This window comes from Astyanax mexicanus, chromosome 18 (genome assembly GCF_023375975.1).
Source record: "Astyanax mexicanus isolate ESR-SI-001 chromosome 18, AstMex3_surface, whole genome shotgun sequence".
Taxonomy (NCBI): Eukaryota; Metazoa; Chordata; class Actinopteri; order Characiformes; family Acestrorhamphidae; genus Astyanax; species Astyanax mexicanus.
In genome coordinates this window covers 40,487,765-40,510,708 of record NC_064425.1, presented here as the reverse complement: position 1 = coordinate 40,510,708, position 22,944 = coordinate 40,487,765, and the positions used below count along the sequence as shown (strand labels likewise).

The 22,944-nt window shown below is 38.1% G+C and overlaps 1 protein-coding gene across 1 annotated transcript; it reads right to left on the bottom strand.

Annotated features, from left to right (window-relative positions):
* Positions 1 to 1,799: 1,799 nt before the first annotated feature.
* On the bottom strand, positions 1,800 to 21,376 carry sap130b (Sin3A-associated protein b). Its single transcript, XM_007245074.4, has 21 exons — positions 21,290 to 21,376; positions 19,250 to 19,377; positions 17,748 to 17,998; positions 17,336 to 17,503; positions 15,728 to 15,854; positions 15,375 to 15,496; positions 15,060 to 15,184; positions 14,025 to 14,166; positions 13,440 to 13,530; positions 12,463 to 12,567; positions 11,572 to 11,713; positions 11,308 to 11,426; positions 10,226 to 10,498; positions 8,742 to 8,916; positions 7,433 to 7,531; positions 6,470 to 6,810; positions 5,305 to 5,526; positions 4,571 to 4,696; positions 4,323 to 4,426; positions 3,220 to 3,333; positions 1,800 to 2,462 (listed from the first exon to the last, which is right to left on the bottom strand). The coding sequence occupies exons 2-21, from the start codon at positions 19,356 to 19,358 to the stop codon at positions 2,304 to 2,306; spliced, it is 3,114 nt and encodes a 1,037-aa protein (XP_007245136.3). The 5' UTR covers positions 19,359 to 19,377; positions 21,290 to 21,376; the 3' UTR covers positions 1,800 to 2,303.
* Positions 21,377 to 22,944: the final 1,568 nt, after the last annotated feature.

Below are 22,944 nucleotides of genomic sequence, written 5' to 3'. Positions count from 1 at the left end.
AGAAAACAATAAAGCTGAAGGGACTGTGGACTATAATTTACATAAGGACGAGAGTCCCGCCCTGAGATACCGGCCTTATCTCAGCATTATTTTCCGCCGTATGTTATATACCTGGCTCCAGGGATCATTTGCTGAACATAGTTTTACCTCACTAGATTCCTCAGGTATTAGTAAGATTACTACGAAAACTAACACACCCTTATAAAATGTTTTTTTTTTGTGATAATTCAATAAATCTTTGACTTGGTTCTTCTTCTGTAAAAAAAAAAAGTTAATAAAAATGGAAATAAAAAAAATAGTCTGATAAAGTACATAACTTTTAAAACAGTCACTCTCCAACTCCTTATGGTCTAAACAGAAAAACTAATCTGTGACAAAAATTATTTTAAACGGCTTTCAGTACATATTTCAGAATGCTCAGCCTATAGCAGATTAGCTCTGCCAGTTCATATAAGAGTAGGGGTGAGAATGAATGGATGTATGGATTGGTGATGTGTTTGAATGTTATAGGTGCGTGCAGATAGATGGATGAATCTGAGTAATAGAAGGAGTATAAAATATATAAAAATGTAAATATTAGGGGTCCTTTTTTATTGATCTACGGGTGTGATGTCAATTGCGCACCATGCACCTGAATTTAGGTGTGTTGTGTAGCTCGAAAAGTTCTCTCCTAAATAATCATGGATGCAAAGTGAAATGAATCTATCAGTGTGTTACTTGCCATTCCCTGTAAGAGCCAGGTATGCTCTGACTTTGGCACATTGATATCTTAACAGCGTGATGCTTTTGCACGTCTGAGAGGGTCCATTACTGACCACCAGTTAATTTCACATTTCATTTGTAAATCAAGGGAGCAGAGTCTGGAGGAAGAGTGGAGAGACACACAGTCCAAACTGCTTGAGGTGTAGTGTGAAGTTTCCACCAATCAGTGATGGTTTGGAGAGACATGTCATCTGCTGGTGTTGATCCACTGTGTATTATTATCAAGTCTAAAGTCAGTGCAGTGTTTTCCCAGAATGAAGATGTGGATTTTCATGAAGATGCAGATTTCATTTTCCAGCAGGACTTGGCACACTGCCCACACTGCCAAAAGTACCAAAAGGTCTTATATAATATTCAGATTTTCTGAGATATTTGATTTTTGTGTTTTCATTAGCTGTAAGCCATAATCATCAACAATAAAAGAAATAAACGCTTTAAATAGATCATTCTGTGTGTAATACATGTATATAATATATGAATTTCACATTTTAAACTCAATTAGTGAAATAAAGTAACTTTTCAATGAAATTATTTTTTTTTTGAGATGCAGTAAAAGTCCACAGGTCAGTGCCATGTTCTTCAGCTTCCAAAGGACATGGTTATTGTTATAGGACACAATAATAAATCCATTTTATTTATTTATAATGACATTGGTGTAACTAAGTAAATAAACACTACTTATTGCTCATATAAGAAGATTTTTATTCTAATTCACACAGGGGACTAAAACTTTCGCACAGTACTGTATATTAGTGAAGATCAGAATAGTTAGTCAGCGTGTAACTGGTGATTAGAGCGTCTAGAGACGCAACACCAGGAACACGGAGTTGGTGCAAGCTGTAGATCACTGTTTTTCTGATATACTGGAGTTATAACTGTGAACTTTTCACAAGTTAGTCTTCTTGTAGTGCACAGAACGAAAGGTAAGAATATTCAGCAACTAAAATCGAAAGCATTTTCACAGCCAAATGAGTAAATAGACTGAATAATTTATACAGAACAATGAGGCTTTTTTGTTTGAAGAAGCAAGACAGAAATACATGTAAGCTATTTAATTTATTGAATAGTGAAAAAGTGGCGAAATCATTTTGTTCTGTTTTGGCCAAAACTTCTGTAAGTCACTCAAATGTCCAAATGTGCTCCACATTCTGACATGAATGTGTTATATCACACTCACACAGTTATTACTATTATTATTAACAGGAGAAACTGATCTGAAATCAATAACCGTGTAGATGCAATATACACTTAATTCATGCATAAATGATGCACACACTTAACTCAAGTATGAAGGTAAGGCTTTTCACACTGAGGGTGAGAACACACCCTTAGCCTTAATGCTGAACACCACCAAGCTCCATCAGAGGACCTGAAGATCTGGCTGTTTTTCTCTGTTTATCAGTTTCTCTCACGTCCCTCAGTCACATGATCAGCCCGGGTATGGTGTTACAGTGTGTGTGTATTCGAGGCTGGGGCTGTCGTGTTGTCGTGTTGGGTGTCACGCTCCTGGAGGCCCGTTTCAGCATATTCTCTCCATTCCCTCAGGCTCGGTCTTTACGCTTCAGCTTGTGGAGCTTCTTGGTGCTGCTGTTCTTGTTCAGAAGCTTCAGGACTCTCTCTCGATGGTCCAGAACCTTCATCATGGACTCCCGAGCTTCTGTGATCTGATCCATCACCAGCTTACAGCGCTGCATGTTCCCCTGCACAGGAACAACAGAAACAGTTATAACTGACGCTTTCATGAAGACTAAAGTCCTACTGGTTATAATAGTTTAAATTAAGGAAATGCAAAAAATAAGTTACAAAAAAGGTTGAGAATATAACTGATTTAAATCTGAGGTGTACACAGATTATAGTCTTACAGTTAGGGCTGGGTATCAGAATTCGATACCAAAAAGGCACTGATCAAATTGTCTATGTACTACTTAATATCAAAAGGGCCTAAGAAAAATAGCTGTTTTTTTTTTTTTTTTTAATTCGTCGTGAGTATTATATATATTTTTTGGTTAAAATTTAGAAAAAGGTATCGAAATAAAATTAATTATATCTTTTGGTATCAGTATCAAACTCAAAGTATCGTATCAGTATCAATTTTTTTAAACAATACCCAGCCCCTCTTACATTCAGCTAAGCCAATTACCCCACCCACTCAGTAGGATTGGACTCTCCAAGTCCAACTCTCAATCGAAGGTTCGGACACACATTCTCATTCATTCAATTTATTATCTACATTGTAGATTAATATTAAAGACATGGGACACATGTGAAATTACATAGAAAACATTTATATTTATAAAAAAAATAAAAACAATAAAAAGGGTTAGTCCTCCACAATAATCCCCTGATCTAAACCTGATCAACTGAGATGGTGATTTAAGGTGATTTAATTGGGATGAGCTGGAGCTTCTCAGCTTGAAGAAAAAGCAGCAACTACTGTTAAAAGCTGAAAAGACTGACCTGTATGAGCTCACTGATACGATGCAGGTCATCATCACCGCCAGATTTCTTTTTAGGTACAAGTCCTTCCTGCAGAGTGGTCAGACGACTGTAGGCATCATGCTCCAGATTAGTCTGCAGCACAGCAGAGAGAGGGAGAGAGGGAGAGAGGGAGAGAGGGAGAGGACACTCAGACAAAGTAACATTTGAACTTTCAGACTTTACAATTTGGTTTCGAATTAAAATAGCATTTGTGAAATGTGCTGCAAAACACACTGCAGAGCAAATAACCAAAATTAGCTTAGACTAAAAGAGATGGTGTCAATCAAGAGATACTAAACCATGGTTCGGTTTTCAGACCAATTACAAGAGGTTGAGTTAGAATATCATCACCCATTAAACAAAAGAAAATGTGTTTTTGCCTCTTCCTGTGCAGACACATGATGCAGCAGTTTGGGTACAACAGATTGTGCTGGTGATTCTGTATCTACTGTAACTGTAGATTAACCCTTATTATTAATAAACAGAAATAAAAGGAATCTGAGGGGAATCTGTTGAACTCATTCTGCTGCAGGATACACCTGCACTCAAAGGGAGACAGGGGTAAAATTCAGCACAACACCTGAAACAGGAACTTTTTGAATTGACAACATTCTTTAAACCAATCAGTGTCAAGTATAAGGAGACTCCACCCACATAGGTGATATCGTAAAGTTATTGCACACAAGAGTCAATAAACTGCAGTGTGAAACTAAAATTAAAATTTAAAAAGTTTTAAAAAAAAAACTGGACTAAATGTACAGTATACACTGTAACAAGAACATGAACATTGTTCTGGACCTCAGGTGTTTACAAAAAATTGTCAAGCAATCAAAAGCCCAAATGAATGACAAAAGCCGGAAATTTAACATATTATAAGTTAAATCTTTTTTATAAGGAATGTGGTAATAAATGTTTGGGTCGTCTTGTGTAATCATTGTTCTTACAGAGGGTGTCTGTTCTAAACCCAAGCACATATAATACACTGAGTCTGAGTGTGTGCGTGCGTGTGTGCGCATGTGTGTGTAATTGCACTTGTGCTCCTCTGGATGGCAGTAAAGCAGCAGGATGGAGATGAGTCTCACCAGCTGCTGAAGCTGAGCAGAACACAGGTGGATCTTCCAGCCCTGAGCTCGACACACCACCCCCTTCTGATTGGCCACATCCTGCAGTGAGCCTTTCTTCTCCTCTGGAACACAATACAACACGTACCAATAAAAATAACTCTATTACTTAATATTATAAAAAAAGAAAAAAGTTATTTTTAATATCTGGACTAACATCTGTAGATCAAGATCTACTGTAATCAGAACTGAGCTGGAACTGGTCAGACCTTTAACCCGGACGTCGCTGTATCTCTGGAAGTGATGGTACGCAGCTTTCCAGGGGTTCCTGTAGTGTCTGAGCAGAGTGACCGGGGGGCGGATCCGTACCGGAACGTACCGCACTCCCTCCTCGTCTACACCAGAAAACAACAGTCAGGATTATTTACATGAGCATTTTTTTTATTTGAATGTAATGATTTTTGCCACATAAAGTTTAATAAATTGATCTCAATAAAGATAAAATCGTATAATTCACCCATAACTCACACACATCTAAATAAGACAGATTAGTAGAGATGCTGAAATTCGTATGTGTAGATACGCTGCCTTTACAGAGCCTTTAAACCTAAACCAACAGAAATGTTTCAGAATGGATATTTGGTTGCTGGAGTTTAGGCAAAAAAAATTTGACCATGTTTTTTTTTTTGTTGTTTTTTTAACTGTCTAAGATCCGAAATCTAGGATATTTGGCAACCCAAAAATTTGGCAACTGAAAGAATTCTAAATCATTTATACTGAACAATGACTAATTTATCCCAAGACATACTGCAGTGTTTCCTCTAATGTTAAAACTTTTTAAAGCAGCTGCGTTAGGTGACTTGGTAGACAATAAAACAAATGACATTAATTGTGCTTAAGCAGTTTTCATGTTCAGAGAAAACATAACACTTTATAACATTTCTTCCTCAACATGCCTGAAGAGAATCAGCCTAGCATGAAAGTAAAAGTGAACAGAACTGACCGATATACTCTTTGGGTGGGGATTTGCGTTTCTCTGGCCGCTGGCTGGGAGGTTTAGTCAGGACTCGCTCCTCGTCGGTGCTGTTGGCCTCCATCATCTCGCTCTCCTCGGTGGAGATCACGTGCTGCTGCTTGCGAGGTTTCTTCCTGGGCGAGGCTCCAGGGGTGAGGTCTGCAGACGGTACTGCCAGAGCCGGCGTGCCACTAGGGGGCGCTGGACCCACTGAGAAAATATAAGCACAAGATTAACTTTATCACTATAGTTTGAGCATTAATACTCACTGTTTCAACAGTACAATTTAAGAAATGTATGATTACAGGTTCATGATTTGAGCTTCGTTGGTGATAGACCTGTCAAAATAATTAATATATTAAACTATATTAATACACAAGTTAAAGCTTAGTAAAATGAAAGTTCAGTTAAGATGCTGGTTACAGTTTGTTCTTTATCATCGTTTGACCTGCACCCCAACACAGGGTTCTTGCACCATTATAAAACTCAAATTTAATGCTTTTTAGGACCTTTTCAAGACCTCAATAAATATAAATTAAGACGCAAAAATGTAGTCATTAATTCGTTTAGTTCTCTCCCAGGTAACGTTAGTACGTTAGCTAACTCGCCGCTAATGTTCGCTAACTCGGCGCTAACCTTAGTTATATCCCTGGTAACGTTAACTAGCTCGTTTACGCAAGCAAAAGTTAGTATGTAAGCTAGCTTGCTGCTAACGTTAGTATCTTAGCTAACTCGCCGCTAACGTTATCTAGCTTTCTGCTAACCTTAGTTCCATACCTGGTAATGTAAGCTAGCTCGCTTTAGCTAGCAAAAGTTAGTATGTTAGCTAGCTCACTGCTAAAGTTAGTATGTTAGCTAGCTTGCTGCTAACGTTAATATGTTAGCTAACTCGCCGCTAATGTTAGCTAGCTCTCCTTTAATCTTAATTCTCTCCCCGAATCAGATGTTAACAATAGGCTACTGTGTTTTCCCGCCTGCATTAAACGCATCGTCTGAAATGTAATACCTACAGCAAATTTGCAATCATTTATGACAATTTAAGACCTTAATTACCGAGATTTTGATTTAATAAGACATTTTAAGACTTTTTAAGGACCCGCAGGAACTCTGAAAAACCACAGACACCCTGGCTCATCACATGTAAACACGGTACCTGGTTTTGATGTGTCCATTTGTTCCGCCTCCTGCTTCACATGAATCTCCGGGAGGGTGGAGCTAATGGGACAAGCTGCAGTGCTAGTGGCTCCTGGGTGAGAAGGTGGGGCTACAACGTTGGCCATTGAAGGGATGGGTGGGGTTACTGCCATGGCAGCAGGGACAGGCTGTGAGGTGGGCGTGGCTGAGGTCAGTAGAGAGGAGACGGGCTGGACCGGGATCTGAGACGGAGGAAGAGCAGAGTTCTGCTGCTGATCTGGGTTCTGTCCCGTAAGAGCCTCCACTGCAGGATTCACCGGAGGAGCCAGACCCACCAGGATATCTGGTTTGGGTTTTACTCTGGAACAATAAAAACACAGGACAATGTAGTTAAGATAAGGAAAAGTATTGCCAATAGAATAGGCACAGCACAGGCTCTTACAGTTCTGCCCCCTGCCCACTCCCCTGCTGACATGCACTCACACTGCGTTTAAACAATCCGTGCCTGAGCATACTTATGTCATTACTCACACTGCTCAGTTGGCTGGATGGTGTTGTGCCAAATTCAGTACCACAACCATGCAAAGCACCCTCTCTTGAGAGCGCATATGCACCGTCTTCTTGATAAAAGTTGAGAAAATTAACTTTACTTAAAAATAAATGTCAAAAGTCATAGTTATCTTACTTACAGTTACATACACAGCGACACAGTGTGCACTTCTGAGACGGGGTGCTTTTCTTGGTTGGGGTGCTTAATTCGGCACAACACCGCCATGTTTGTTTACAGAAACGTCGCATCACTGACATCACCTTGTTTCGTGCTTGGGCACAGATAGCACTCACAACAACAGGTTGTAAAAAGTGCTACACAAATAATAAACTTGACTTAACTGGACTGGGTTTTGACCAAAAGCTTCACCCATATGAAAAGGAGCTTTGCAAACCATAAAAGGATTTAAAAGGCAGAGATGCTGAACTGTACCCTGCAGGTCGAGGGGATCCTGAAGTGCCTCTTATTCCAACGTCCATCCTGCCGGGGTCACCGAGCTGAGCCGGGATCAGGTTCTTCCTCACACCAGCACTTTAAACAAAACACAGGTGTGGGGTTAATAGTAGTGTTAAAATTGAGGTAAAAAAAAATATACCTAAACACACTAACAGGAGAAGCAGGAACGCTACAATAATACACAATATTTTTGTAATTTTAAGACTATTAGCATAAAAAAAGCAATTATACACTTTTTAAAGTATAATTAAATGTATAATTTATTATAATTAGGGAATTATATATTTATTTCTACTTGAAGCATGACTGGCTAAAATACCGTTCTCTGTTATATATATGAACAAACATACAAATGAACGCAATAGACGATATCGCGATTATCAAAAATTATTAACATCATGTTCATTCATTGTACGAATAATCGATATTGCAATTATTGATTTACGGGTTATACAAAACATGTTCATGAAGTTCTTTACACACAATCACTGTCACAAAGAAATCTAACCAACTCTATCGCTGCCAGTTTCAGTCCCTTTCAGAATGAGCCGTTTAAGGGCTCTGTCACTTTTATGCAAATAAGCTGTTGCTGGCCATGCCATGTTTACAAAGAGCATTTACCACATCAAGCTAGTTCATGCTTAGCTGCGATAGAAACACTAAACTTACTATTTGAAAGTACTTTTATCTACATCATCTGCTGACTTGCCACAGACAGTAGATACAGATCCCTTCTACAGACGAAGTCTACTGGATAATCCTGCTGTTTACTGTCTAAGATCTTAACCAACCTAACCAAAAACATTTTTCTTTAACTGATAAATAAAAAAAGGTGTGGTTCTGGTGGGGGTTGATGGGTGGTACCATGGTTGCTCTATGTACATTTTCTTATTATGACATCACAATAAGGCTCATATCGATGCATATGATTCCTTACACTAAACTCTTTCAGTTTGGAGTGTTTATAGGGGCAGTCGAGTGAAAATACGAAAGCACACACAAAGTGAGGTTTGTCAAAGTGAGGTTTGCATAATATGTCCCCTTTAAGTTATGAGATTAAATAATGAAAAAAGAAAAGAAATGAAAGAAATTAAAAATAAAATTGTAATAACTGTTACTGTTGTGGATTTGTTTTGGACATTTGGAAAATGGATTTAAGACTTTTTAATACAAACTAAGGCCTTTCTTTTAGATAAACAAATTTTCAAGGATCTGCAGGTACCCTGTGTTAAACAACGCCAGCAGTACAGTTTGGAGGTCAGCAGAAAGTGCAGTGGTAACTTACCCCTCGCCAGCAGGTTTCTTACGCAGGATGCTGGGCCGAGGAGACGATACCAGAGTCGGAGCCCCAGAGCCGCTGACCTGGGGGTGAGGCTGATTTTGGACTGCGGCAGGCTGACCGCTGCTGAAGGCATTGTTAATTGTGTTAGCCACCAACGTGGAACCATCGGCTAACACCACTAAAAAGATGAAGAGAGAAAAGGTTAGTTTTAGGGTGTAGTAACTGGGTTTATTTATTTGCAAGCCTACTGAACAACGATTGACGACGTAAGTGTGCTCGGGCACGGATTCTTTAAATGCAGTGTGAGTGCAGGCCAGGGGAAAGGGGGCAGAACCGTGCTCCAGCACGATTCAGCCAAACCGTGCTTAGTGTGAGTACACACTTAGAGGTGTGTTTACAGTGGTGGGGTTGGAGGGACAGCCCAGGAGAGAGTACTACTGTGTGATTACACAGGTTTACATAGGATCTCCGGTGGATTTTGCTTTTTACACAGACTCTGACCACACGTTCACACCGGAAAGCGACAAAGCAACACGCAACCATTCATTTACTGTGGCAGGGCGCGATTTGTCGCCGCAACACTTAAGAGGCGACAAGCGACAAAGTGGTAGAGCGTCACAAAGTTGAAATTTTCTCAACTTTACGCAAATGATTTGACGCGGTGAAGCGACAATTGGTTGATTGGCTTCTAGCATTTCTTTGGACCGATCACATACAAGGCGGTCAGAGGTCCTCAAGCTTCTGCTCTCTGAACTTTTGGTTCCTTACATTTCCTTCCTACCACATAGAAACGGCCAAGAGTCTAGCAAGCTTAAGAGTCATAGCTGCAGAATAAAGCATCCAAGCGATTTTTCTTATTTATACAATATTTTCCCTCCAAAATGTACATTTTTCATGTGGGAAAAAAATTACTGGATTGTGAATGTTTTTATATATGTTTAATAAATATTTTTTGAGGGCTGTTAAAGCAATACAATTTTTTGTGTCTTTTTTCTTGTCGGAAGCTGGACCATGATAAATGCCTGTGGAGCTTTGACACGCCCACAAGCAACACGAGCTACTAGTCGCATTCAAGTGTAAACAACTAGGTCAAAGGATGAATTGCATTTAGCAGGGCTTTACATATGTTGTAAAGTAACATATGACATTGACATTAGTGTAAATATAAAAGAATGTCTTCATAGTATAAATGTCTTTATTTTTAAATATTTCTAACTGTCAGCCAATCAGAGGAGATATGGTTGCATGAACTAATATTCATGAGCAAGAGCTGAAATCTCTCATTTCTCCCCACCACACTCCTCCACCAGACTAAAGCATTGTTATACTGGATCACCGGAGCACTTTTTTTTCTCACAAAAACCAGCTCACACAGCATTCATTCATACTAGAGACCTATACAATACTATACAATTTAAAATGAATGAAAAAAACTATGGAATAACCCCTTTTAACTAATACTAGGTGGCTGGAAGGCTGTTTCTGACCTGAAGTCTTGGTCTCAGTAGGGGGCTGCTGGGGGTTGACCGGTGCAGGCTGGATGCTCTGTGGGGTGATGGTTGTGGAGGTGTGGAGCCCCTGGGCTGTGAGAGTCGTGGGCTGGACCCCCTGAGCTGCCACGGTGGCCGGCTGTAGGTTCTGGGTGTTGATCTGAGCAATCCTGTCCACAGTCATCAGCTGCATGGAGTTCAGGTGCACTGCAGAAGCCACGCCCACGCTGGTCTGGGCCGGCATGCCGGCTGTGGGGGCTTGGGCCGTTACTGTGAATAAACGCAAAACACAGGAGAGCGGGTTATACTGGAGAACTGAGCTGATGTGGTCCGTTTCATCTGGTTGGTAGACTTCTACTGTCTACTTATACTGTTTACTGAATGTTAGAGTTTCTAAACTGGAGCTAAACAGAGTAGTGCTGGGAGAATGATCAAATTAATTGATTTTTTGTTTTAATACAATTTTCTTAATGCGATAATGGAGACTGTATATATTTTAACATAGAAGCTGCAGAGAGAATCTCAGTAGATAGACATTTGCTTTTATCAGAAACTTGCAAAGAGCTCTTTTATACAGCAGTGATTTTCATATTTTACACCTTTCCTAAACCTAAATACAAGGAGGTTATGTTTGCTCTGTGTTTAATATAAAACTGCATATAAGGTTGTAGGGGGCTGCTCACTACTAGTAAAATAAATAAACAAATAAATATATATTAAGTTAAATGTAAATGTAAAATCACATTAAATGGTGCTGTCTGTTTCTAAAAAAAATAAAAAAATAAAAATTATGTAAGAATGTAAATTATGTAAATTCTAAACAAAAATCGCGATATTGGAATAATAACAAGAGGATTTTTTTTCCAATATTGAACAGCCCTTACAAGAAAAAAATCAAGCACTTATTGATGAAATCCTAGATATGCTTTTTTTAATATGATAAGAATATTTATCACAATACGATAAAATATGAATATATTGTCCAGCTCTATTCCTGCCCCATTTCCCTTTACTGAGCTCCAGTCAAAATATGCTATTATGTGCAAGATCACAGAGCATGATTCAGGAATGTCTGGTACCTGGATAAGGCCGTATGGTGGACACAGAGCTGGTGATGGGGGTGTAGGTGTGGGTCAGTGGGTACGGGGCTGATGGGTAGGTGGGCAGGAAGTACTGAAACTGCACAGGAACAGATTGTCTGTGGAGATTAAAGATAAACATGTCAGTGGAATATAAACCAGTTGGATAAAGTTTGTCTTAACAGTTTTATCCCTTAAATAATAGAAATAGCCTAAACGAGTGTGAAACCACTGAGAAACCAATGTGGACCAGACGGTGTGTACCTGTTGTCGCTGCGGTTCTCCATGGTGATTGGGTTAGGGGAGGAGCGGTGGGTGGAGATGGGGATGAGGTTGCCTCTCTCTCCAGGAAACTCAGACTGGATTCTGGGGGAGGTGTGTGTGATTGGCTGGGGAACCACTTTAGCTACAAAAAAATGAAAGAAAAAAATAAAATAAAATCAGTGATAGAAATCAATAAATGAGGCTAGAAGACAGCATGTCGTTTTGACAGCTTTTTTACACAGATATGGTTTAAAATAGAAGACTTAAAAAAATTAACAAACGGGAACAATCCATTTCATATCAGCACAACTAGCTAGCTGTACTTATGGCCAATTGTTTAGTATTGTTTAGCTTTATGACATAGCGATCACGTACTGGCTATCCAGGTGTAGGAACGTGTGCTAATGTTGTTTTAGCCTGAGTGCTAATGATGTGGTGACGATGTGGGACGAGGCCGGTAGTCAGGGTACCGATGTTGGAGCTGGTAGCCAGGACGCTAATGTTGTGGTAGCATTACAGTGTGAAAATTCACATTTGTCCATTTAGCATTTAGGTTCAATACTTAGTTTCATGGGTTAGCATGCTAACTTGCTAATTCTGTGAAATCAGTTTGGGAATATGAGATCAGACACAGAAACAAACCAACAGAAAAGAAACTGTAAATGGTCAAATGGGTCCGGAGAAATGTCCAACATTATGGCAAGGTCTCAGAAAGAATCACAAAAATTGTTTTATAATTCGAAATACATTGTGTTTTATCAGGCAGGAAACTGTCAGAGAATGTATTTCAAAAGCAAAACTGCTAAACTGGATGAGAGGTAGAGAACACACCAGTTGGTCAGAGTTACAAAGGAAACCAGAAGAAATCCTGGGTGGTAATGAGCTGCTTACCCACAGGGATGGTGGAGGTGGTCACTGCAGTGGCGTGGGTGGAATGAGAGGCCATGGTCACTGTAACAATATTACTGCTAGATATCTGAGTCTGAGGAATAGAGCCTGTAAAAAGAATCAAATCTTTAGGAAACAAAGAACAAGATTTTATTTAAGTATAAAAAAAATAAACCAAAAAAACATGAGATTCGTCACCTGTTACCCCTCGTTAAAACTTCTCAACAGCTAATTAAAAAATATTCTGATTTTGGTGAATGAGACTCAACATTCTGCACATTTAGCTTTAAATCCAAAAGCAAGTAAGCAATGTCCCAAAAAAACAAAACAAAAAAAAACATGATGTTCTCTATTGTTTTGAGAATACATCTTTTCTTTAAGACAATCTGGCCTGGGGACTTTTCTTATAAAGCTAAAAATGGTGGATGTAGCGCTGAGCGGTATATGTAGCGCTGAGCGGTATACCAGTTCATATGGTATACCAGTTCATATGGTATACCGTACGGCAGTTTTGAACCGTATGCATTTGTCACATACTGCCATTCCCAGCTGCCGTAGTTTGACTCGCACCTCTCTGGAAATATAACTACACAACACAGACAGACGCAGCTGTGATTGGTCTGCTGGGCTTCTCCCTTTATAAGGTCTACTGTTTACATTGTTTAGCTGTTTTTCGGCTAATAAAGTTTGATTACCTTGTGTAAATTTGTGGGACAAGGTAAACCCAATACTACTCAAAGCCTTAATTTAAAGACTATATGTTTTATAGTATATGTACTCCTAACAGTACAGTAAGTCCCAGACCTATATAAAAGCCCAGTCATGCAAAATAAATAAATAAATAGAATAATAAAAATACTGTGAAACCGCCAGAATCTTGAAAAATAAAGCGATACGCATTTTTGATCATACCGCCCAAAAATCAGCACTATATCAATTTCAAATTTTTATCCTGCACTATATCAATGTACATGTCCTACCAGTTGTTGTGGTGGATGGAGCCGTGTTTGTGGCCAGAATAGGGGCCACTGTTGCTGCAGCTACAGGAGTCACAGTGCTGAAGATCGGTTTCTGCAAAACAGAGAAGAAAATCAAAGATAAACAATGCGTACATGTACTTTAATGGAACATAAAGATTCTGTTGCAGAACTGCAGCTTTATTGATGTATTTATGAGCAATTGTTTCCTCAACAGTCCACCTGGATGTCTAACATGCTCTAGTCTGCAGTAGAGGGATGCATCAAATTATATAACATGTGTATGTTGTGTTGTCAACCGGTTTAAAAAAAATTAAATAAGATTAATCATAACATTCAATCACTTAAATATTAAAATGGTGGTACGTTCCTGTATTTATGGGATGGAGACAGTGTTGCAAGCTTGGCTTTTTAATACTACAGCCTTTTTACTTTATTATATCAGATTGGCTTTGATGCTTTTTGAATGATAATATAATAATGTGCTGAGTAAAAGTTTAACGGAGAGCTTAAGCATCAAAGAGGAGTTTACATCTCTAAATAAAAACACATATTTGTACTGTAAGAGTGGAAAAAAAAACCTCTAACCTGTGCCATTGAATGTGGGAGGGGCTTCTGAGCACCGATAGCCGGATGTGAAGGAAGGGTGATGCGGGTGGGCGTGTCCCGGGCTGGAGGGCGCTGGATGCTCAGGGTTGCAGGAGGCGGGTGGATGGTGAGGCCTGAACGTCTATGATATAAATAAACCGAAGGACAGGGAAAATAATGATTATATATAAATAACTATCAAATATTTAAAAAAAAAAAAAAAATATATATATATATATATATATATATATATATATATATATATATATATATATATATATATATATATATATATACTTTTTTTTATTGATTAAGATTGATTTTTTTTTCTAGTCAATAGCCACTATAGTTTTGTTGACCTGTTCATTTATTGTTTCTTTTAAAAACACCGTTTTTTAATTCATTTTATAATGTCTAGTTGTGGTCTCTAGTATGAATGAATGCCATGTGAGCTGTTTTTTGAGAAAAAAGTTTCTATTTAGCCCTGCTTTAGATAACTGAATTACAGGTATCTGAAAAAAGACAGAATTTGGCCCCCCTCACTGATTTTTATGGAGATGTAGATTTCATTTTTCAGCAGGACTTGGCACACTGCCCACACTACATAAGGTACCAATTGGTCTTATATAATATTTAAAAAATTTGAGACACTGATTTTTGGGTTTTATTTGGCTGTAAGCCATAATCATCAACAATACAAGAAATAAACTCTTAAAATAAATCACTCTGTGTGTAATACATCTATATAATATATACGAGTTCACATTTTTAATTGAAATAAATTTACTGAAATAAAGTAACTTTTCACTGATATTCAAATTTTTGAGATGAACTAATATATATACTATTTGTTGTCTAAAGAAATTAAAATGGTTAAGATAAATAACTGAAGGCCCTGTCAATATTTATTTAAATAACTGATAAAGATGCTGCATGAAAATAGCACAGAGCCAGTGTTTCTGTGCTACTACTAAATAATAAAAAGGTTAGTCATGTGAAAACGTGTGCTGCAGATCTGGGGGGTTTAGCTCTTACCCGTGCACCAGTTCTCCAGACTGAGCAGCCACTGTGCTAATGACGGGGGACTGGGGTCGAGTGGCTGTGACTGGTGCCACTACTGTAGGCATCACCGCTGTGGAAGTGGTCACTATGGGTCGGGACTGAAAAACAAAAACAGAACAAAAGCACACAAAGTCAGATTATGTGATTATTTATAAGACAACATTAATACAATCTATTAAAACATATTTAATATTGGGTAAACTTTTAGTCAGGGACGTCCTTATCACATTTGTTGCCCCAGAGTCTGGGTCATTTGATTAATAGATCAAATCCAGAAGAGACAGGAACCTGAATGGGTTGGTGGATGATGTGCTGGACTGTGGGCTGCCCCACAGCGTTGTTTGGGGTGGCAGCTGGTCTCAGTACAGTGGCTCCTTTGGTACTGGACATCACAGCAGCAGCTGCAGCTCCTACAATAAAAAACGACCACAAATTTTAATTCACATTTTATGATGAAGGGACAAATAGAAACAATTTTATAGACTGTAGGATAAAATATAGTAAACCACACACACAACAATAATGCAAGGCCCAAATAATGTGGGGGATTGTCCAGTTCTGACCCCCCCCCCCCCCAATTAAGGCTTAAACCATTGTGACATTTGCACAGTAGAAACAAACCCAAATCCAAACAGACTGACCTCTGGGTAAATGGGAGGGAAACTGGTGCTGAGGAGCTGCAGAGGATCCGATCTGCAGTGCAGGTGCTCCACTGCGGATGATCTGAACGTTTGTGGCCATTATGCGGTGCAGGTTGCCAGCGTGACCCTATAAACAAAACAAGACAAATCTATAACCTATAAAATATGGCAGAGCACTCAAACCCGTTCCACTGAGATACAGTGTCCCACCGTATATACATATACTCAGTATAAATAGCTAAAAAGCTAAATAATAATGAATAATGAATAATGTCAGCTAGTTGGGCTAAAGTGGTATAAAGCACCCCAGCCCCATTGAGTTGTAGAATGATGGTTCTGCTCTGTCCAGTATTTCAGAACGAATTGGGGTTAAATGAAGTGGAGTGATGATCATCAGCCAACATCCTAAAAATGCTAAATAAAATCCTCACAGCAGTATAATTACAGTATTACAGTATTATTACAACCGATTATTATTACACAACATATTATAAATTATAGTTATTATTATACAGAGCGAGTGAAAGAGAGTGAGGGTGATTTGGCGAGAGACAGAGAAAGTGAGAGAAAGACAGAGTAAGTTAGCAAGAGACAGAGCAAGTGAGAGAGAGTGAGGGCGAGTGAGCAAGAGACAGCAAGTGAGAGAAATGCAGCGTGAGTTAGCAAGAGACAGTGCGAGTTAGCCAGAGACAGCGCGAGTTAGTGAGTGACAGAAAGGGAGGGCCAGTTAGCGAGAGACAAAGTGAGTAAAAGAAAGGAAGGACGAGTTAGCGAGAGACAGAGTGAGTAAGAGAAAGAGAGGAGGAGTTAGCGAGAGAATAAGCGAGTGAGAGAAAGCGAGGGCAAGTTAGCGAGTGCGCAAGTAAGCTAGAGAGAGCACAAGTAAGAGTTCAGTGAGAGACAGTAAGTAACAGAAACAGAGGGCAAGTGAGTGAGATACAGAGCAAGTGAGAGAAATCCAGCGCGAGTTAGCGAGAGAGCGCGAGTGAGAGAAAGGTAGGGTGAGTTAGCGAGAGACAGAAAGAGAGGGCGAGTTAGAAAGAGACAGAGCGAGTGAGAGAAAGGCAGAGAGGGACAGTGCGAGTTAGTGAGAAACAGAATGAGTGAGAGAAAGGGAGGGCGAGTTAGCGAAAGACAGAAAGGGAGGGCGAGATAGCGAGAGACAAAATGAGTAAGAGAGGGCGAGTGAGAGAAAGGGAGGGAGGGACAGCGCGAGTTAGTGAGAGACAGCGCGAGTGAAAGGGAGGGCGAGTTAGTGAAAAACAGAGCAACCGCCTGAGATTTTAGCACTACGGCGGTGTGTTGACAATTTGAACGACCACCAATTTGAAAGATCACCCAACATCGAACAGACCGACCACATTTCTGTGCATCAGGGTGCTGCCGTTTTGTTTTTACCTCGCTGTGCGTGCTCTTTGTGTTAATGCATGTTTCTACAAAGTGTTCTGTAGTAATAAAACATTTTGGTCTGTGCCTTATTGGTATCGAATTTCAATACCCAGCCCAACACAGCAGTTCTACAAAAAATTAGCAGAAAGTCTTCTCTGGACACACTGTTTTAAACACCCTTGAATTCGGAAGAAACAATAAACGAGCAGGTTTCCTCACCTGCTGGCCGCTGATGGTGGCTACAGGGATGCCAGGCGCCTGTGGCATGGCACTCTCCATGGTAACTGTGATGTGGCTGGGCACCTTGTGGGGTACAGCGAGATGACCCTGAGCAGACACTGGGGCGGGGGCGATTACACGGCTGGGCATCGGAGTCTTCATAGCAGTCTGAGGGGAAAAAACAATTGAAAAAAATAATTACAGTAATATTCTGTGATTTATATAATGAACATAATTATAAATGAAAGTTAAAATGCTGGTTCTTCACTGTACTTGTGTGATAAATAGAATTGTAGTGTGGTGTACCTGGCAAACAGACTAGAGCCCTTTATCCTACATCCTAGATTTCAGAAGTAACAGTGAATGGGCACGAATCCCAATTCTTCATATAATTTACATAAAAGGTACATACCTTGCTTGGGCACTCAGCAAAAGTGAGAGGGATGCCCTGAGGCAGGTGAGCGGAGGTGTTGGAGGCAGCTGGAGCAGAGGCAGTGGGTGCAGGCTGCAGAGGAAGGTGCTGGACCAGCTGGGGTGGAGCGGTGGGCACTGGTCCGTGGACCTGGGGCTGAGGGTACGGCCGGACCACCACCGTCTCCTGCTTATCATCTCTTAATCCAGCTGCTGCGCTGGAGCTCGGAGCATGGCTTTCATCATGACCTCCTAAAATAAAATAAAAAAATGCAGAATTCACGCAGTGAAAATAAAATTTATATTTATTTCATTATTTCCCGTTAAAATCTTCATGCTCACTTAGATTGGGATATTGAGGACATTTACTGGAGACAGTCTGATGGAACACTGGGTAAATAAATTATTCTTTATAATAAACAGTCAATAATCAAACTAATTTAGCAAAGTCCTGCAATTTATTTACACTAATGACTGAATATATGCATCAATGACACAACACCTCTCAAAAGTGAAGCCACCACAGGTTTAGCACTGGATGCAGTGTGATGTGTAGCTCCGCCCATTTCTCCTCTCATTAGGAATGTTTAACTTCACACGGCAGGTTTTTTTTTGGGCACTTCACATTACCTAAAAACTCCCCTCCCACATGTGACGCCATTTCTGTTCATGCTAAAATATAAACATATAATATAAAATATCTCTTTAACTAAATAATAATGCACATTATAATGATCTTTGTGGTATTTATCATTTTATTATTGTAAAGCACAAAACAAATCCTTTTGTATTATATATCTAACTTAACTTTTTCTCTCTAAATTTTCTCAAACTGTTGCTTTGTTGTTTTAAAAATTGCAAACAAGAAATGTTTTGTTATTGGGTATGAAAATTCGTTTTGATATATATTTTCCTCTCATATAAATTATACACAGTGCTGCTCAGTGTTTATAATCTATTTCTTCTAATACTAATCTAGCTGTTCTCTATAGCTGTTATTCTAGCTCCTATCCATGCAGTTTAATGTTACAATATTAGAGGAAGTTTACTTTTTTTTTTGTTGATGGTGCCATACCATGAGATCTGCAGTAGTTAGCATGGGCTGCAAGTGGAGACTGTCTGGCACGACTTTACATCTTAAAAGTTATACTGTGTATCTAAACAAAATATCACAACACAAAATCAATATTATCTTACGCCCCTATTAACCCTTTGGAAAGTTTATATCCTTGTAAATACTGATATGTATAGCATTCCATTTTTGTATAGGTTTTATTTTGATGGAGACAACGCTCAATATAAAAAAGCTGAAAAGATCAGAGTTTACTGGTGTGTAAATGACCATTATAAAATTTTCAGTGTTACAGTACAGTAACACATCTCATCATTATCTGTATCTGTGCAGCCCTACTATTTCTGTATGTAAGAATTCCATCAATACTTTGAACTGACTATAAGGATAACAAAATTAAATAATTAGAGGATATATTGTACATCACTCACCAGTGTTAATCTGCTTTACTTGGACCGCTGTAATGTTTGGGCCAGGGGTCTGGGCTTGGGCCAGTCCAGCAGGCAGCCCTGCTCGAGGATATTGCTGCTGAGAACTCATCTTCTATCTCTATTAGATACTAAAAAAAAAACACACACACACACACCATCATCACCACCACCACCATCCAGCTCATATTCAGTAGTTGAGTACCTACAGTAAAATAACTCTGTAAACAGAACAGATCCTAACCTGTGTGATATCCTAACGCTTGTCTTTATTAATGTCCCTGGAAAAATAACAATAACAATGTGATTGATTGTGAATGGGTGAATATAAGGGAATAGTCTTTAGAACCCTCAGAACCAACCGGCCAATCCAGTGAGCTCAAAACAAGCCCAGAGCAGAAAAAAAACCAGGACTGGGCATTTTTCTTAAAGATGTATATTATATTAAATCAGAAGTACAGTACCAGACACACCCCTTCTCTTCTATAGTTTTGTCTTTATTTTTTATAATTTTCTTCATTATAGACTAATATTAGAGACATCAACACTATGAAAAAATATATATGTTTTATACTTTAGATTCTTCAAAGTAGCACATTTGATTCTCTCAGTCGGCTTCATGAGGTGGAACCTGGAACAGTTCTCCAACAGTATTAAAGGAGTTCTAGGGGTACTGAGCTCTTGGTCACTGCTGTTCCTCCACTCTGTGCTCCAATTCATCCCAAACCACCTGGGTAGGGTTTTTATGTCCGTGTTTGTGAATGACAAACTTTCTTTGTCTACAAACTAATTTCATGTGTGTTCCTTCATTGCTTTTAAGTCTTTAATATTAATGTAACAGAACAGTCATCATTTTTGTGGACAATATACTGTCTCAGGAATTACTGTCAATGAAAGACCATTTAAACTCCATCGATATAATGATAAAAGAACATCATAACAAAACAAATATATCCTTTTAAGGGCAACAAAATTAGTATTATTTATAATTTGGGGATTTTTTTTCTTTCCCTACTTCAGTCTACACTGTTTGTGTATAGAGTCAGTGTCAAATATTTGTATGTTACGATATGGCACACCCCTAGTTTTTTTTTTTACTCAACAAATTAGCTTCTAATTTAGGAAATTCTTACAACCAACCGGAGATGTTTACAGTAAAGTAAAAAAAAAAAAACCACAAATCTATCTAATTTATCATGTATTCTTTATTCCAGCTCTCCACGTTGGTTGGTTTATGTACCCTCAAATATACAAGAATACAATAGACAATAGGTCACAGAATTCTACTGACCATTAAAAACCTTCAAGACATTTAAATAAACGTTGGTTTAATGGTAGAAATTCAACACTAACCAATTAAGTCTATCAGGCATTGTTAAGTAAAGGGTGTTTTAAGGTTGTTTTTCCATAATCAACCTTAAAAGATGTAACTTAAGTTAAGCAAGGTTAACTTAAAAAAAACTAAAAATTAGGATTTATTCAGTGTTGTTTGTTATCAGGGGAAGGGTGGGGTGAATAACGCTATAGGTTACTCTCCCCTTCATTTAAAAAGGAAAGGACCGAGGAAACTTCCAGCAAAATAAAAAAAAAGCATAGCAATAGTGTATTAATAAGATTAAGACATTATCTCCAGTTAATAAGAAAAAGAACCGCTGTTTAAAGTAGGTTATTGGGGTAACGTTAGGTTAATTAACGTTATCTGAAGGAACCCCGAGCTTAGTGTAGGTTTATTAATTTGTGTTTTAATGACAAAACCAGCCACACCCTACTTAAACACACGCTGTTAATACTATATATGTATCTACTCTGAGCTCAGTAGCGCTGATACTTAATATAAACGGGTTTATCGAGCTGCTGCTGCTGTTTTCAGTCAGAACCCCGTAAGCTAACAGCTAACAGCTTTAGCCGCAGCGCCTGCAGTTCAGCAGCGGTTAGCGCCGAATATCCCGAGTTTTATCGGTTTATTCTTATTAAACCGACACTCTGACAGCTAAACTCGGGTTTAACTGGTGAATAAAAACGTTTCGCTCTGATTAAACCCACCTTTACCGCGCAGCTCAAACTCTCCATCCGATTTACACCCCGGTAAACCGAGCAGCAGCTCCGGCGGCCCAATCTGAATGAGGCTACGGACAGCGGTTCCGCTTTTCACAATAAAAGTCCGCGAATAGGGGAGATACATATGGACAGACATAAAACAAAACTTGTTGAATATATATACTTTTATATTATTTTCTATTAATGAATTTATTTATTAATGTATTATTTATTTACTTTGATTTATATGGCCTTACTATTATTCAGTTTACAATGTCTTTTCATTCTTATTGTTTTATCATTTAATTATACTATTATTATTTTTCTTTATTTAAATTTGATAAATACTTTATTTTCATGTGTTAATATTTTTTTATTTTATTTACATTTTTACATTATATATATTATATATATATATATGTAAATAAAATAGAAAACTGTAAATAATTAATAAAAATGAAATTATATTTCATTCATCTATATTAAATGTATTTATTTAAAGTGTGTATTTATTAAAAACATTTTTCTTATTTAATTTATCTAATATTTTCAATCTCTTTTATGTTGTAAATGCTTGGCTACAATGTAAATGATTAATTATATATATTTTTAATGTTTCACCTTTTGGCCGAAAATATTTTTAAATGTATTGATATGTATCTAAAAACTACTAGTTATTTTAAAATGTATTTTTTTCAATTGCAAATTTTCACCACCTCACACCTATTCACTTTATGAATATATTAAATTACTTAATTCAAACATACAAAATGCAGATTCAAATTCAAGTTTTTAGTTACTGCATGCTTAGTTATTTGAAAATAAAAAAGTGGGTGTAAAACTTATTTATTAAAATAAATTTATTTTATTTTAGTAAAATTTAGTATTAATAATACTCTCCTATTTATATTATATGTATTTATCTTATCTATTTTATTCTTCTTTTACATTTTATTACTATTTTAGTTTATTTTATCTTTCAGAACAATTGCTCTTTGGGTGGAACTGGACTGTGAGATTACAACTTCGTTCTAGCTCATGTACCACATGTGATGCGAATGACAAAGTTTCTTTGAATCCTTGAATGCTGACTTTCTTTTGGCTTTTTAGTACAATGAAGAAATAAGCTTTCATTCATTTTTCCTCATTTCTAGCTTTTTTATTTCTGCATCTTTTAACAAAAATCTAATTGGTAAAATCTAACCTACTTTCTAGCGGTCACTTTTTCAGTGTAATCTAATACAATCATGGCTAAAAGAGTTTGCATCTGAAATGTTTGCAGAAAATAAAGTAATTCTCTACTAAAATTATTAGCATATGTTGTTGCACACCCTTTGGGAAACAATAACTGAAATCAGTCACTTTCTATAACCATCAACAAGCTTCTTACAGCTCTAAAGCGGAACTTTGGACTACTCTTCTTTGGCAAACTGCTCCAGGTCCCTCATATTTGAAGGGTGCCTTCTCCCAACAGCAATTTTAAGATCTCTCAACACAGGTGATCAATAGGATTTGGATTTGGACTCTTTAGAACTTGGATTGCTGGTTACTTTAGAACTCTCCAGCTCTTTGTTTCCATCCAATTCTATGTGCTTTTTGAAGTATGTTTGGGGTCATTGTCCTGCTGGAAGACCCATGACCTAGAATGCAAACCCAGCTCT

Bases quoted from the DNA above. Each gene is read 5' to 3' on its own strand.
- sap130b (XM_007245074.4), bottom strand. From the start codon at position 19,358: ATGAGTTCTCAGCAGCAATATCCTCGAGCAGGGCTGCCTGCTGGACTG. The intron at 13,531-14,024 runs GTTAGAGGTTTT...TCTGTTTTGCAG, and splicing joins TCCCACATTCAATGGCACAG to AAACCGATCTTCAGCACTGT. The intron at 11,714-12,462 runs GTAAGCAGCTCA...ATTTTTTTGTAG, and splicing joins CACCTCCACCATCCCTGTGG to CTAAAGTGGTTCCCCAGCCA.